Source organism: Xiphias gladius, chromosome 7, assembly GCF_016859285.1.
Source record: "Xiphias gladius isolate SHS-SW01 ecotype Sanya breed wild chromosome 7, ASM1685928v1, whole genome shotgun sequence".
Lineage (NCBI taxonomy): Eukaryota > Metazoa > Chordata > Actinopteri > Istiophoriformes > Xiphiidae > Xiphias > Xiphias gladius.
In genome coordinates this window covers 17,694,875-17,709,332 of record NC_053406.1, presented here as the reverse complement: position 1 = coordinate 17,709,332, position 14,458 = coordinate 17,694,875, and the positions used below count along the sequence as shown (strand labels likewise).

At 40.4% G+C, this 14,458-nt stretch overlaps 2 protein-coding genes across 7 annotated transcripts in view; both read left to right on the top strand.

Annotated features, from left to right (window-relative positions):
* Positions 1–9,174, top strand: part of schip1 (schwannomin interacting protein 1) — a 198,348-nt gene extending 189,174 nt beyond the window's left edge. For all 6 annotated transcript variants that reach the window (XM_040130291.1, XM_040130290.1, XM_040130293.1 and 3 more), the window contains 5 exons: positions 195–312; positions 1,033–1,230; positions 6,166–6,289; positions 7,012–7,105; positions 8,296–9,174. In XM_040130291.1, coding sequence (XP_039986225.1) covers positions 195–312; positions 1,033–1,230; positions 6,166–6,289; positions 7,012–7,105; positions 8,296–8,347 — 586 coding nt within the window. In that variant the 3' untranslated portion in view covers positions 8,348–9,174. The remainder of the gene's footprint in view (positions 1–194; positions 313–1,032; positions 1,231–6,165; positions 6,290–7,011; positions 7,106–8,295) is intronic.
* A 2,829-nt stretch (positions 9,175–12,003) lies between these two features.
* il12a (interleukin 12a) lies at positions 12,004–13,933 on the top strand. The gene is made up of 7 exons (XM_040131570.1): positions 12,004–12,022; positions 12,215–12,363; positions 12,504–12,593; positions 12,957–12,998; positions 13,214–13,354; positions 13,525–13,566; positions 13,793–13,933. Exons 1-7 carry the CDS (start codon positions 12,004–12,006, stop codon positions 13,931–13,933), a joined length of 624 nt encoding a protein of 207 aa, XP_039987504.1.
* Positions 13,934–14,458: the final 525 nt, after the last annotated feature.

Genomic DNA, 14,458 nt, shown 5'->3' with positions numbered 1-14,458 from the left:
TGTACTCAACCTTAGGTCATTTGTATTAGCAGCAGTGCTGTTGACATGGCTGTCTGTTTTGGCCCAGGTCCGAGTCAGTTACTGCAGAAGCAGCTACCATTGAACTGACTTGACTCTTATCTGCACTTATGCTAATATTAAGTTGTCTCCCTCTTTTTCCACCTATCTCTATCTATATCTGTCTCTCCCTGCAGGCTGCAGAGCGGGATGAACCTACAAATTTGTTTTGTGAACGACAGTGGCAGCGACAAGGACAGTGATGCAGATGACAGCAAGACGGAGACCAGTCTGGACACACCTCTGTCCCCCATGGTACACATTGATGCCCACATGTGCACTTTGCAGTGCCTGCAGAGTTATTATAGTACTTCTCCAGAATTCAAGAATGAAAAAAATGGACTTAAATCTTGAAATCACTACAAAATGTGTGTCAGATTTACTGCTAGGCAGCTAGGCAGGTATAAAAGTGTAAAGATCTAACTGTGTAAAAGTGAGACTGAGACGGAACAAGAATGAAAGCAGCGAAATGGGTGAGATTATTCCATGAATCAGAGAGATAGCCAATGGTTTTGTTGCTTTATGAATGTCTTTTCTCAAGTTTTCTGGCCTGTTAACCAATTCAAGGGCAGCAAATGAGAGGTGAATTGGAGTACACTCACCAAGGCCATGGATGACTGGCCACATTAACCTCCTTTCAGCCTGAGTCACATTTAAAGAGAGGGAGAAAGAGAAAATTATCATCTCTTTACATTCATCCTCACTCTCCTCACGTCCAAACTCATGTACAATGACGTTCCAGTCAGTTTGTAAAATCTACATACGAAAAAGACCAAGAATACATAAATATTAATCCTCTAACCTGGCCTTTCTTATCTTTTCCTCGTCCCTTACCTCATTCCTACCCCATTTCTCTTACCTTTACTACACTTTTTTCTCCCTCATTTCTTATTCCATTAACTCTCTCCTTCATATTTTATTCCGCCTTGCCATGCTCATTTCTCCCCTCTTCCTCTTACCACCTCCTCCCCGCAGTCCAAGCAGAGTTCGTCCTACTCGGACAGGGACACCACAGAGGATGACTCTGAGTCTCTGGAAGACATGGACTTCCTGAGTCGACAGAAGAAGCTGCAGGCGGAGGCAAAGCTGGCCCTGGCGATGGCCAAGCCCATGGCCAAGATGCAGGTGGAAGTGGAGAAACAGAATCGTAAAAAGTCACCAGTGGCTGACCTGGTCAGTACCAGAAATCGGATTCTGCCTTTGACTGTTAAAGACAACTTAACAAAAGAAAAAAGTGGGAAACACCAGTTTTCCATATCACTGCCATGTTCTTTGAAGTAATTTGAAATGGAATCACCTGGGTCAGTGTAATTGTGTTTGTATGTAGTTTAATACAGATAAGATTAGCACTAAAATAAGACACAAAGTTGAAAAACTGCAACCCAGAGATTCATTGATATTTAAAATGTGTAAGAGGAAAAAAAGGAAGCATATTTGCTGTTTCAAGCTTTCAGATTTACTGCTAGGCAGCTAAGTGTTTTTATATTAACAATGGATCACTTGAAAGGGGTAGTTCATAGTGATGAACAAAGAGAGATCTATTGCCAGACTCTGTAGTTCACTTCAGCTTTATAGCAGGAAAAAAAACTCCAAGACGACAGACAGACAAAATTAGTGATTAGCCGATGAGGAACGTGGAAGATCTGGCAGCTAAAAAGCATGATATTTTTCCTCTGGAGTTGGGAGGAGTGGAATTATTAGTTGCCAGAAACATGAATCGTTCCCCCTGCCCCCAAGTGGCCGAAAAATCAGTTATTGCAGGTTAAAAACCATCATCATCAAGAATATATCAGGTGTGCCAGCTGATTGCTCAGTTGCATCAATTGCAGTTTTAAACACGGTCCATGTACGTGTTACTGTTCAGAGAAGGTTCTGATCAATTATTTCAGTGCTTTTATATATCAGCCGTAAATGATTTCCTTTTTAATGGAGTGTAGACACTTTGACATCATCAGCCCGGTTGATGCAACTGACTCCCCTACCTGCTCCTGATGACAGTTTAAAAGCAAAACCAAAAGCTTAAGACAACAGGCACGCCTCGTTTTGTTGTAGTAACTCCACACTTATTGACACTCTGATAGAATTGTGCTAATAATTTAGGAAGAAGGTTTTTAGATTAGCACCTGAGATTGTAACTGAAATAAGCAGTACTTTAGATACAGTGATAAAGCAGCATTACACATTTTTCTGACAAGGCTTACACTGGCCTGTAATGGAAACAAATCATAAAGGCACATTTTCATTATAAACGTGAGTAAGATAGCTAATAGGAGCAGAGAGCCACCAGATATAATGAATAACGATACATATAACTTTCTGTCATTTGCTTTTTATCGTTTTAGAACAAAATGTCACGTGTGTCACGTGACAATATATTTTTCTCAACACTGCTCTTTTAATAAATGTCCACCTTGTGGTACCATTTGTCAGAGTATGTGAGAACAGATGGGCGGATTGTGTTTCACTAACAGGTCATATATATGATGTGATGAAGTTGTAGGAAGCCTACCCCCACCCCTTCTCTGTTCTCTCTCTTCCTCTGCCCCCATTTAGAGGAAGGAAGGTGATGACGACCCCGCTCATCATTATTTCATCCATTTTTATCTCCCTCACTACCTCTTCAGGAGCGCACACACCAACACACCCACACTGTCAGGTTTACACACAGCATAGTTCCACCCGGAGTTGCAGGCATTACCGCTTTACTTATTCAGAGAAGGGAAGGGCAGCTCGGCCGGGTCCATCAATAATTCATTCACGAAAAAGCATTGGCGTCGGTGTTTAGGGATGTAGCAGTGCTCAGCAGTCAGAAGACATCACTGTCACACCTGGACCAAACACGTAATGAATATTAAGAAGTATGAAAGCTACGGCCACCTGCAATGTCCATAACACCAGAGATCTATTAAACTGCAGATGTTACATGTGCTAAATACCTCCCTGAACAGTTATTCCTAACCAGGGGGTACTTCTGTGGTTGTCATGGGGGTAGGTTGGAAAGATTTTGGAGTACTCTCAGCTAATTAGAAAAAATAGAAATTATGATTTGATTTTAAAAATACACCCTCACAAATATTATTGCAAATCGGTGTGATGCTTATATTTAGTAAATTTACTGTCCCAATAACCGTGAAGCTGCTAGCTATGACAGGCTGAAGGCACAGCCCACACCTCCAATCGGATGTCAAACCTTAAAGGCATGTATTAGAGAGTACTTTAAAACTTGCTAGTAGGCAAGTGAGAAGTCGAAATAGAATAGCTAAAAGTAATGGATACATGATTTACCTAAAAATTGAAATGGTTAGGTAAAAGTAATGGAAATAATTACCTAAAATTATGGATTAACAGGAGAAATAGTTAGGTGGTTGAAATAGCTGGCTGAAAGTATTAGATAATTTGTTGAAATAATTAGCCAAAAGTAATGCAAATTAAGTTAAAATGTTGGCTAAAAGTAATGAATAACAGTTTAAATATAAGATGAATGCAATGATAAACAGTTTAAATATTGGCTATAAGTAATGATTGAAACAGTTGAAATAGATGGCTAAAAGTGATGAATAAACATTTAAAATAATTTGCTGTAAGTAATGATTAAATGGTCAAAAGGTCCTTCGTGATAAACACAGACATTTCAATTGTAGGAAAAAATGACTGTAACAATCCACAGTTTGTCATATATCCAAACATCCACTCTAAAACCATTTGAATTGAACACATTTGGAACGTGTCAACATAAGCTCATTTGATAAAGAAGTGGGGAGGGGGTTACATCAGACCCAAAAAAAAAGGAAGGAACCAGCGCTTTAGAGCTATCACTCTGCTATGCGGTTGTCACACTGCTGCTAGTTAGTTGAACGCAGTTCCAACTAAACTGGTTTGTCCTGTCCGCTTGTCAAGAATGGGACTTCAGCCAGCAGCTAGCCTGTATTCCCGTGTCTGTGTGTGTGGCGGGAGTGTGGGTTTTCCTAAAGCAGAATCACTGAGAAAAAGCAAGAAAGTCAGAAAGAGAAAAGAAAAGAGGGGGAGGCAATTTAGATTCTGTGGTAATATCTCAATTCTCTCTTAACTTGATTCAGAGAGGAGTTAAGTTCCTCAGTCGGATAGTCATAGCTGGAGGCTGGTTTGCTGGTATTGAACATTTTTAATTAGTAGTATGATCAGTCTACCACAGAAACTCACACCATGGTCAGCAGACTAGCCCGTTGAGTCAGGACTATCTACAGCCTTTCCCATCACTTGCTCACGTTGTCTCTATCATCCCATCTCTCACTGTGTCACACGAATTGTGCCCATTGAGACACGCGAAACTGAAACTGACACATGGTAGCCTTGCATCAGTGCCAATGTGAAAGTGAAAATAAGGGCTGAGAAACTAGCGAGAGGTGTCCAGCCAAATGCCCGCACCCGCAAACACTCAGAGTGCGGTACATGCAGAGAGGGGGCCCGCACATTTTTCTCACCTAATGTTTGTCAAGAATGGAGATGAAAGTACAGAGAAAATGGGTGTTGGATGGAAACAGAAAGAATGTAGACTTGTCGGATGGGAGTTTTGACAGAGGGAGAGTCTTGTAAACGAAAATCAGATTATCTGCCCGTATGTGCCAGAGAAAGCACACGCAATGCTTTGTGATTTTATTGCATGTGGTGGCTACACTCTGACTGAGAACATGGAGCAACTGCTGGTGGGCAATGGGACACATACCCAAGAAGACACACACAAAGCCAAGGGAAGCACTGGAAAACGTATAACTCAGTTTTAAAAGACTTGTATTTTAAATGTAATATTGTAAAATAAAAGGTACTGTTTGGAGCCATATTTGCTCAGGTACTGGTGAATACAACAAGTGGCGCAAATACAACTCCGAGACACTGCATTATATGGAAGATTTTCATTTTCACTCATAGGGAAATAATGTGTAATTTCTCACCCTTCACCTTTGTCTGTGATTACATAACAGATGTTTTCACAACTGTAGATCAGTGGGATTTTGTGCTAGATGGTAAAATACTTGGGAATTCAAAAAGTTTCTGTGAAAAGAGAGATCATATTTTAAACGTGAGATGAGATATGAAGTGAAATCAACTTTGTTGCTGCACTCTATAGTGTACATTGCGGGGTTAAAACACTCGGTGGGCTCTCATTAAAAGCAGTATGACTGCTGGATTCTGCTCACTGACCTCATCTGCTTTTTATTTGCATAAAACACTGTACACCTGTTTGTGACCAAACAGCAGCACGTACTTGAAATCCCCCAACTTTACAGTCTCCCTACGCAGGGTGCTGACCTCTGCAAAGAAAAAGTGATATTCCCTTTTTCTTTTCATCAGGGGCATTATCAGAAGAATCCAAGAGACTGAAAAGAAGTTCTTCTTCACAGAATAAGCAACAAATTAAAATAAAATGTGAATAATCCTAAATTCAGGCATCAGATTGAAGTGGCATTCAGTCAAAATGTCTGACTTTCAGTTTCCATTATGATTCAGTTTGACTGCTCTTATTCTGTTGTTAATTCATGTAATTGTGGCCTTTGACCATATTTATGCAAATTTAGAATTATCCTCATTACCGAATAAAATGCTGATTATTCTTTTTCAGTGAATGGATGAATTTTTAAGTATGAAGTAACAGAAAACAGTGAAAAATGCCAATTGCCGGTTTTTACAGAGAGAAAATCAGAAACACCTGACATTTGAGAATCTGGCACCAGTGAGTGTTTGGTACTTTTGCTCAGTAAATTATTTTAAAACTTAACTGACGAATCGTTTAAGAATTCCATCACGGCTCTTATTTGTACATAATGTAGATGAAGTGAAAGACATTTTTGAATTCATTTTGGTTCTGATTCTAAGACTTTTTTTTTTTTAACAATGTACCCATGGATTTTAGATGATAATCGGTTTACAACTGTACATAGTAGCTCTTTGTTGCAATAATGGTTTTAAATTGTTTGACACAAATGGCTTCAAGTAATATACTTACTGATTTCTTTTTTTGTGGCTGAACTGTGCTTTCATCCATCTTATCAGGTCTTCAACCTTGAGAAAACAGTATGTCGGTTTTGTTTTGTTTTTTTCATATACCTGTGTCTCTGTGTGTTTTTCCGGCAGCTTCCACACATGCCTCACATCAGTGAGTGTCTAATGAAAAGAAGCTTGAAGCCCACCGATTTGAGAGACATGACGCTGGGTCAGCTCCAGGTTATAGTCAATGACCTGCACTCCCAGATTGAGAGTGAGTTGATGACACACACACACACACACACACACACACACACACACACACACACACACACAAACACAGTTACTGACCTCTGCTTTCAATTGCAGAAATGAGCAAGAGAGCAAATGGGGAAAAACATACACATGCATACTGACCCCTACCATTTTTAGTGGATGTGAAAGTACTTTTATATATGTAAGTCAGTTCAAAGAACTGTACCAGTTAACAGCTTCCCCTGAGCGTTTACTGTTACCACACTGTACACATCATTGATCCTGGTACTCTGTGATGAATAATCTCTCATTTTACATAAAACAGCTACAGAAATCCCCCTGAGTCCAAAATGATGAGCTAGATTTAAATTACAAAACAGACTTTCCCCTCAAAATCTCTTTTGTCTGTGATTTATATTTTCTGGCAGAGCTGAAGGAACAATAGCTGAAACATGTGATGTGAAAACAACCACAACCACTGATGTGTGGTCTGACTGTCAATACTCATAATGCTTTCAGTGGCTTTATGAGGTTATTTTATTAACCCACAGCGGGAGATTTTAGTCAGTCCCACACAGTATTTCATGTGGATTTAATGTCCATCTATTGATGCGGCTCACAAAAGAATATGTGTTGTGATTTTGTAAATACGATGTGGACAAATTCCTGCTTTGTCATAGCGATAACGTCTGTAGCCTGACATAATTTTTATATGATTCCCGATATTATCTACCACTCCAGGTCTGAATGAGGAACTTGTACAGTTGCTGCTGATCCGAGATGAACTACACATGGAGCAAGATGCCATGCTCGTTGACATAGAGGACCTCACCAGGTGATGAGGCGCTCACTGAGGAACTAACGCACTGCATTTAACATTAGTATTAGAGAAAAATGGTTAATTGTTATTGTCAAGAAATCGAATGTAAAAGGACCAAAACCAACATTGCGTTAGTTCATCGCTCATTACTTTCTGACCTTCCTGCCCGTTCTGTCCCTCTCAGCCTCAAGCACATTTGTTCCTACTGAAAATGTAAATATTTAATCATAAGTAGCAAATATATAGTTTGAATTTTTTTTTTTTTTTTTTTTTTTTTTAAGGCTAATTGATTTCCTAAAACAGTTGGGGACTATATGGCAGACTCACAATTTACAGTTTAAAAAGAAGCAAGAAAAACTGATGCAACAGATACAGAGATATTTTCTTTTTTTTTTTATTCTACACATTTTTACTCTGTTACCCAGAATGCAACTCGAGCACCAACAGTTCAGTCAGAGATTCAGGTACAATATGCTAATAGTGGCTAATGTAGCCTCAAACCACTAGCCTCAAGCAGAGATGAGGAGTGGGCTACAGGGGTCTGGTAAGCCCACTTCATTCTAACTCCACACAGCAGATATTTTCATTTTCAAACTTGTAGTTTTCGCCCCTAACCGACACTGACACAAAAAAACAGCAACAAGCTTATGTCACATAGTTTTTTCAGATTTCAAGCAGCTTCCTCTGGGGACACAAAACCTAAATAATTTTTTCCGCACAAGCACTAGCATTCCCTAAGAGACACATCAAAGTCTGTTATCCACAAGATAACAGACTTTGATGTTCAAAATCGGTTGTGTTCCCCTTGAACATACAGCACTCAAACAGAAGTAAAGGGTGCATTTTTAGGGCTTTTTTCAGCTGCAGATTTTGTGCACCAGCGAGCACTTAGGCCAGCAGGACAGTGGTTTTGGGACTGACTCAAAATAACAAACAGTTCCCTTGTTCATGCTAATAAAAGAATATATTACCCAATACAACAGTGTGGCTCACTCGTGTCTTGAAAAGTTTCTGTACAACAATGGAGGTCTATGGCAGAAATGAATAATCGACAGTGAGCTTTAGGCACACAGGCAATACTTAGTTAGTTAGTAGGGTGAATTCAGTTGTTGGGTTCAGTCTTTTCTTGCAATGTGCTGACAATAAGAACATCATATAATATCACTAGACTTTAAATGACTTCCTTTTCCCTTTCTCTTCTCCAGGCACGCTGAGAGCCAGCAGAAACATTTGGCTGAGAGGACCCTATCCAAATAAAATGCCCGTCCCTGCTCCACCCTGCTCCCCTCTGCCAAGCTTAGCCCCTGCTCCAAACCAGACTTTTCCCCTCCGGCCATTCCACCTCTGCCCCGTGTCGATCCAAATCCTGCCCGCTTGTCCCAAGTATTTTGCTCCTGCTCCTGCTTCCCCGTTCCCCCCTTGTCTACCTTCCTGTCCAACCCACTGACTCCAGTGGTGGCAGCAGCACAGAAGAAGGCCACTCTCTTTCTTTTGCTTCTGTGGTTTTCTCCCAGTGCTAAGGACAGGGGAGCACTTCCTGCGTCGTGGAAGAAGAGGATTGCGTGTTGTCATGGATTCTGTCTCCAGCTTCCTGTGCAGTGATCGGCCTTGCTTTGCTATTGTTTCTTTTTAACTTTCTACATTCGCCACTAAATTATAACTGTTCAAATGCAAAAATTGTGGGAAAAAAAATAAAATAATAGTGCAAACTTTAGTAGAAAGTCATTCATGAGAAAAAAAGAAACAACATTGTATAAAAAACACGACGGAAAACTAACTTCTTCAGACCATTTTAAGTTGGACAGTAATTTTAAAGTATTTCAAAGTCGACCTGTTTTTATTCTGCACAAATGGTAGTTTTCAACTGAGAAATGTTTATTTGAGGTGCGAAAAGAGTGTAAAGGAAACATGCCTGCCTTGTAGTGGAGTCGTAGCTTTTGGTAATACGTTCACTCTAATTGCTCTTCAACATTTTGTGAATGTTGATTTTCTGACACGAGTCATTTTAAATGAATAAGTGTGTTAATATCGTTTTCATCCTATTGTATTCAGAAACTTTATTTGAGGAAAGAAATGTTTATGTACAGATATGTAAAATAAAGAATAAACTTTGTTTCATATATGTTGGCTTGTCATGCAGTATGTTGAATTTGTACATCCGCCTGTGGCTGCATGTCTGCTGGATGAATTTGCTCATTCAAATGAGCTTCTGCTTTCTAATGAACTTAGGAAGTGTAATCACTGGTCGCAACTGCAGTGAGAAAATAAGATGTCACCACATTACACATAGTATGACTCAACACCCCCTGTTTCGGTCTTGCCTCATCGTGACAATGTTTATCTCTCACTAGTTCATCTGTGGTTGGTTCACTCCTCTTAAAGGGACTCCATATTAATTTGGGCAACCCCTTTAAAGTCACCAGTAGGAAATTTTCTTTCATGTAAAAATGACAGGCTGTCGGACCTGTGATATATATTAAGAATGGTCACTTGTGTTTCAACGTATAAATGTGCAGAAATTATTCTCTACAAATGACTGGTTTAGTAATGAATACGATGTTATTTTTCAGGTAAGATATGATAGATGTCTCTCAGGAAGTCCCCCCCCCCGATGGGTCATCTGTCTGAACATGTACTGTATTTAGAGAGTTGTGGTAAGTTTCAGTAGTTGATGGTCCTGCGGACAAGCCAGAGAAAGGCCTGGAAACTCCTATCAACCACTCACTGACGACTGCAGTTTCAGAGAGTCTGACTGGATCACAGATCCTGAAGACTGGGACTGGAGGATGTAAGGAAAGGATGACATCACGCTTTGTGTATCAATGACAATTCCACATTACTCTCACTTTGAGCCTTGGGAATTTCTTGGATACTGATGAGCAAACTTTTGACATGCTGAAACATCTGAAAGAAACTACTTGAGATTGAAAGTTGATTTTCCACCAGGGAAACAGAATTTGGCCAAATTGTTTCACCAGAAGGTCCACTGGTGCTCTGGAGCCTTCAATCATATCATGATGTTTGCCCAGTTGTCATGGAGGTGTAGATGGTTAAGCTGACATTTTTTCTTATTCGTTTTCATGTTATAGACATTTCATCCATGCTGGTTTATATTCTGGTATTGAAATTAATTAACATTTCACTACTTTCTTTTCATGTATCTAACCCACAATATTTACAGATAGGTTACACAAATTTAACAATTACCTTCGACTTGACACACAAGGAATAACCTACAAATCGATTATTTCCCCCTATATAAGATACCATAACTGCAACGATTTACCTCTCAAAATCAAGCTGAATCAAGCATTTATATAGCATTTAAAGAAGAATGATTTGGATACTTTCATTAAATAATAATACCACAATGTAGAAACGGTCTGTTACGAAGTCCTGCATTCAAAATTTTACTTATCCAAAAGGTCAGAAGTATTGGAAGCAGACATACTGTAACTCTAAAAAGCACTGATTGTGTAGAAGGGTCCAGAATGCTGTATTGTTATATGATTATTTTATTTATTATCAGTGATGTATTAAGCAGCATTTTAATATTGTAGACGGAGCTAGTTTGAACGACTTTATGTACTTTTTGGGTAGCTTATAATATGGCTTCATATTTTATCAGATGGTCATATATTTTGTATGTAAAATCCTAATTTCGAAGGAACTACAACTGTGACTGTCAAACAAATGTAGTGGATTAAAAAGTAGAATATTAGCCTCTGAAATGTGGTGGAGTAGGAGCAGAAAATGGAAACACTCGAGCAAAGAACTCGCGAATTGTGCTCAAGCAGCCTACGGCACCGGAGGACCCAGTTACTTCCCGCGTCTGACTAGTTCTCTGCCCCCCCTGCCAGAACCTGCGCGCGCCAGGCGGGGGCCCGAAAAACACACGAGGCCTCCTCTGCGCCGACGTCACCGTGGCCCGGCCAGGAGCCACGGGACGGGGACAGGCAGGACGGGAACCGATGGCCCCTGAGGCGCGCCGCGTCGAGCAACAATCGTCCCCGTCAACGAAGTGAGCGAGGGGGGCCCCGGCGTGTAGGCTGGTCCCCACGACGCGGAGGAGCCGCGCTCCAGCTCGAGCCATTCGCCACAGGTTATTCCAGGTCGACCGAAGAGGAGTGACCCCCTCAGTCTCATCACGTAGCGATATCAGCACCAAGCACAGGCCGCTGCACATGGCCGAAACGGCAGCGTCTCGTGAATCACCGTGACTCTGATGTAACCTTAGAGTTATTCTACAGTACTACGTCAGAGGCTCTCTCTGGTTGTGCTCCCTCATAGAGTCACATGCGCGATTTGTCTCATTGTAGAAATAATAAGAAATAATTGCACGAGCTGCTGGGGTATCGGAATCGCTTTTTTTTTTTCATCTTTAGGTTTTATGTGTATCGTGACCGAGTGAAGGCGCAGGTTGGAGCAGTTGGCGCTCGTCGCGCTTTCTGCAAGTCTGCACTAATCGCTCGTCTTTTCTGATATGGATGGTTGGTATGCACCCATGTCGCCTTACACTGCGTAGGCTATACGCAAGTGCTTGATCAAAAACTGGTTTTAAGGAACTGCAATACAAATCAGTAGGCGCATGCAAAACCTTGACACTGTCACACCAAACTTTGAGTTTACCTTTTTCCCGTAGTTGCTTTCTCTCAAAATATGAAACAAACATAGTGACTTCCTTTTTTTTCGTGTGTGTGTGTGTGTGTGTGTGTGTGTGTGTGTGTTCTTTTTTCTTTTTTGGTTTTTTCAATCAACGAGGAAATTACGTATGACGTTTTAGTTTTCTTTTTGCTGTTGCTCCTGCAGAGCGAGGGAATCCCCCGGCAATGCATATAAATCCATCGGTTAAGAAGGCAGCAGCAACACAGTCTTTACCAGTCTCGACCAAAGATCTCTATCCGATCAGAAAGATGGCAAACTTTAGCTTCTGTAAGTCAGAGAAGTCGCAGTACCGACTGAGATAGAAGACGTTGCACTGTTTTGTTTTCTTTTCTGTTCTACCTATATACTAATTGGATGCTGCCGGCTCTATTGCGTTTTCTCGTGCAAAATGAACAGCCGAGGGCTCGGCTGGGCCCGCGAGGCGCGTGTGTTGATGGTTGTTCTTCTTTTGCCATGCAGACTTCGCCAGCTGTGCGCTGCTGCTGCTGACCCTGAGCGGGCGCACGTCCACGGGGCTCCCGGTGACCGCGCTGGGCGCAGAGAGGTGTGCGCGCTGCTCACTGCTCTTCAGGAGCCTGCTGCTGAATATCACAGAGCTTCTCAACGGTGTAAGTACAATCCACTGAGACTTGTTTATGTTGTCATACCGTACTGGGGTTTTTTTTTCCTCTCCTTTTACTCTGTCACACACCTCTGTATTTTATCTCCAATGAAACCTTTTTTTTGTTTTTTTGTTTTTGTTTTACAGAATGTTTTGTGCTTCGGCATCATATCCGATGAGGTGGTGGTGAGGAGTAAAGCTGAGACACTACTGGCCTGCGCACCCGTTCTGAATCAGGTGGCATTTGTTGATTCACCAGTCATATCAATTATGAATTATCGAATTAATTTTAAAGTAAATGCCAACTCAACTTTGAATTCTCTACCTTTTGGTTGGGGATATATAAATCGTAAACATACCACAGCTTTTGTGCATATTTTTACATTTACATTTACAAAACATGGGGTTTTTTTGGGACATATTTATGGAAACAGCCTCAAGCCTCATAATTTCAGCTCTGCCTCCACTAAATTTTCTTTGGCAGTTACACTTACAATGAATCAAGTGTATGGTCCAAAGATACCCATGGGCACCTGATTTGACCAGTAAAACTAATCCCTCTACAAACTGCTCATGTTTAAAATGTTTTTCCCCTCACAGAACTCAGGTTGCAGGATGCAAAGAAATTCAACCTTCAGTGAGGTACGCTGGGTTTTTTTTGTTTTGTTTTGTTTTGTTTTTTGCTTTTAAGGATTTTCAAACTGTTTGTAGGCTACACAAATTTATAAATTAGAAATTCAGTATCTATGTTGCTTAAAGGTTTATAGTTGTTGACATTTTACACTATACACCCATTCAAACTCTTTTAATAAAGCAGACAGATGACTGATGGGATTTTGTTTCTTTCTCTTGACTAGAGTGAATGTTTGAGGAACATCATGGAGGACTTGGCTTACTATGACGCTGCTATTAAATCTTACCTTAAGTCCCCACTCAGAAGTCATGAAGAAGAAAGTGCACTTCTGAACCCAACTCTTGAAATAATAAAGAGCCTGAAGGTGCGTTTATTATGCATGTGTGGGAGGGGTAAAAAAAAAAAAAAAAAAAAAAAAATGAAAACACAGGGACAGAGAGAGAAATAGAGACGTGATTTAAAGACAGAAATAGAGAATCTCCTGGGAAATAACATCTGAAAGTTGCCTGATGAAATCTTGCTTGGTTTATACAGAACTGCTCCCTGATGCCAACTGGAGAGAACGACTCTTCAGAGGTATTTTTCTATTCCTTCTTTTTTTTTGTTCCCTATTTACTCCTCCTCTCTCGGTCATTGAGAGGTAAATTTATATATATATATGTAAAAACTTTTCTAATCCTTGTAAAGATTTTCCACGCAGGGAACTTGTGTGTCTTTTTGTGAGTGTGGGTGAAACTGGCAGGTGATTATCGTGCCGTCATGTTGTGCACCCTGTGAGAGAAACCTCTGTGCTGTCTTTTAGGAGGATGCTGCCCAGATTTGGGGAAATGAAACCTACGCTAACAGACAGGAGATGTGTAAGATGATGAGAGGCTTCCACGTCCGAGCCATCACCATCAACCGAGCTATGGGCTACATCTCCTCAGGGGACCACAGGAAGTAAACATCCTGCAACCTCAATCATCATTACCATCAATCCGATAAATACCACCTTAACTCTACTCATTTAAATGATCACAACTGAACAAGCCTTCTTCATCATTCACTATCATCACTTGTATTTACAACTACTGACCAAGTAGTTCTTTACACTGCAAATACTGTACAACTGTCTGCATGATTACGGCTCATGCATAAGCTAGCTGGCTCGATTCCAGCCTCTCTCCACTGAGTGAGAGCTGAATGAAAGTCAAACTATTGCTAAGGTTAGCAGTGGAGGCCATGTTGGCCTATTTACATGTCTGAATGTATTCCAGTATTTTGGGGGAATGTATCTATTTATTTAAAATCTATTTATTACATTTATTTATTTGATGGCCAGTGGTGTTATTTATTGTTATTTATAATAAAGTATTTTTGGTATCAAGTGCTGAAGTGGAAGTGATTTTTGAATGAAACTGGAACAGATTTCTCTTATTATTTCAGATTTCTCTCTATTTCAGATAACACTGTTCAAAAAAATCAAGAA

Excerpts from the sequence above, each read along its gene's own strand:
- il12a (XM_040131570.1), top strand. Across the intron at positions 12,594-12,956 it reads GCGCACCCGTTCTGAATCAG|AACTCAGGTTGCAGGATGCA; the intron begins GTGGCATTTGTT and ends TTCCCCTCACAG. Across the intron at positions 13,567-13,792 it reads GAGAGAACGACTCTTCAGAG|GAGGATGCTGCCCAGATTTG; the intron begins GTATTTTTCTAT and ends GCTGTCTTTTAG.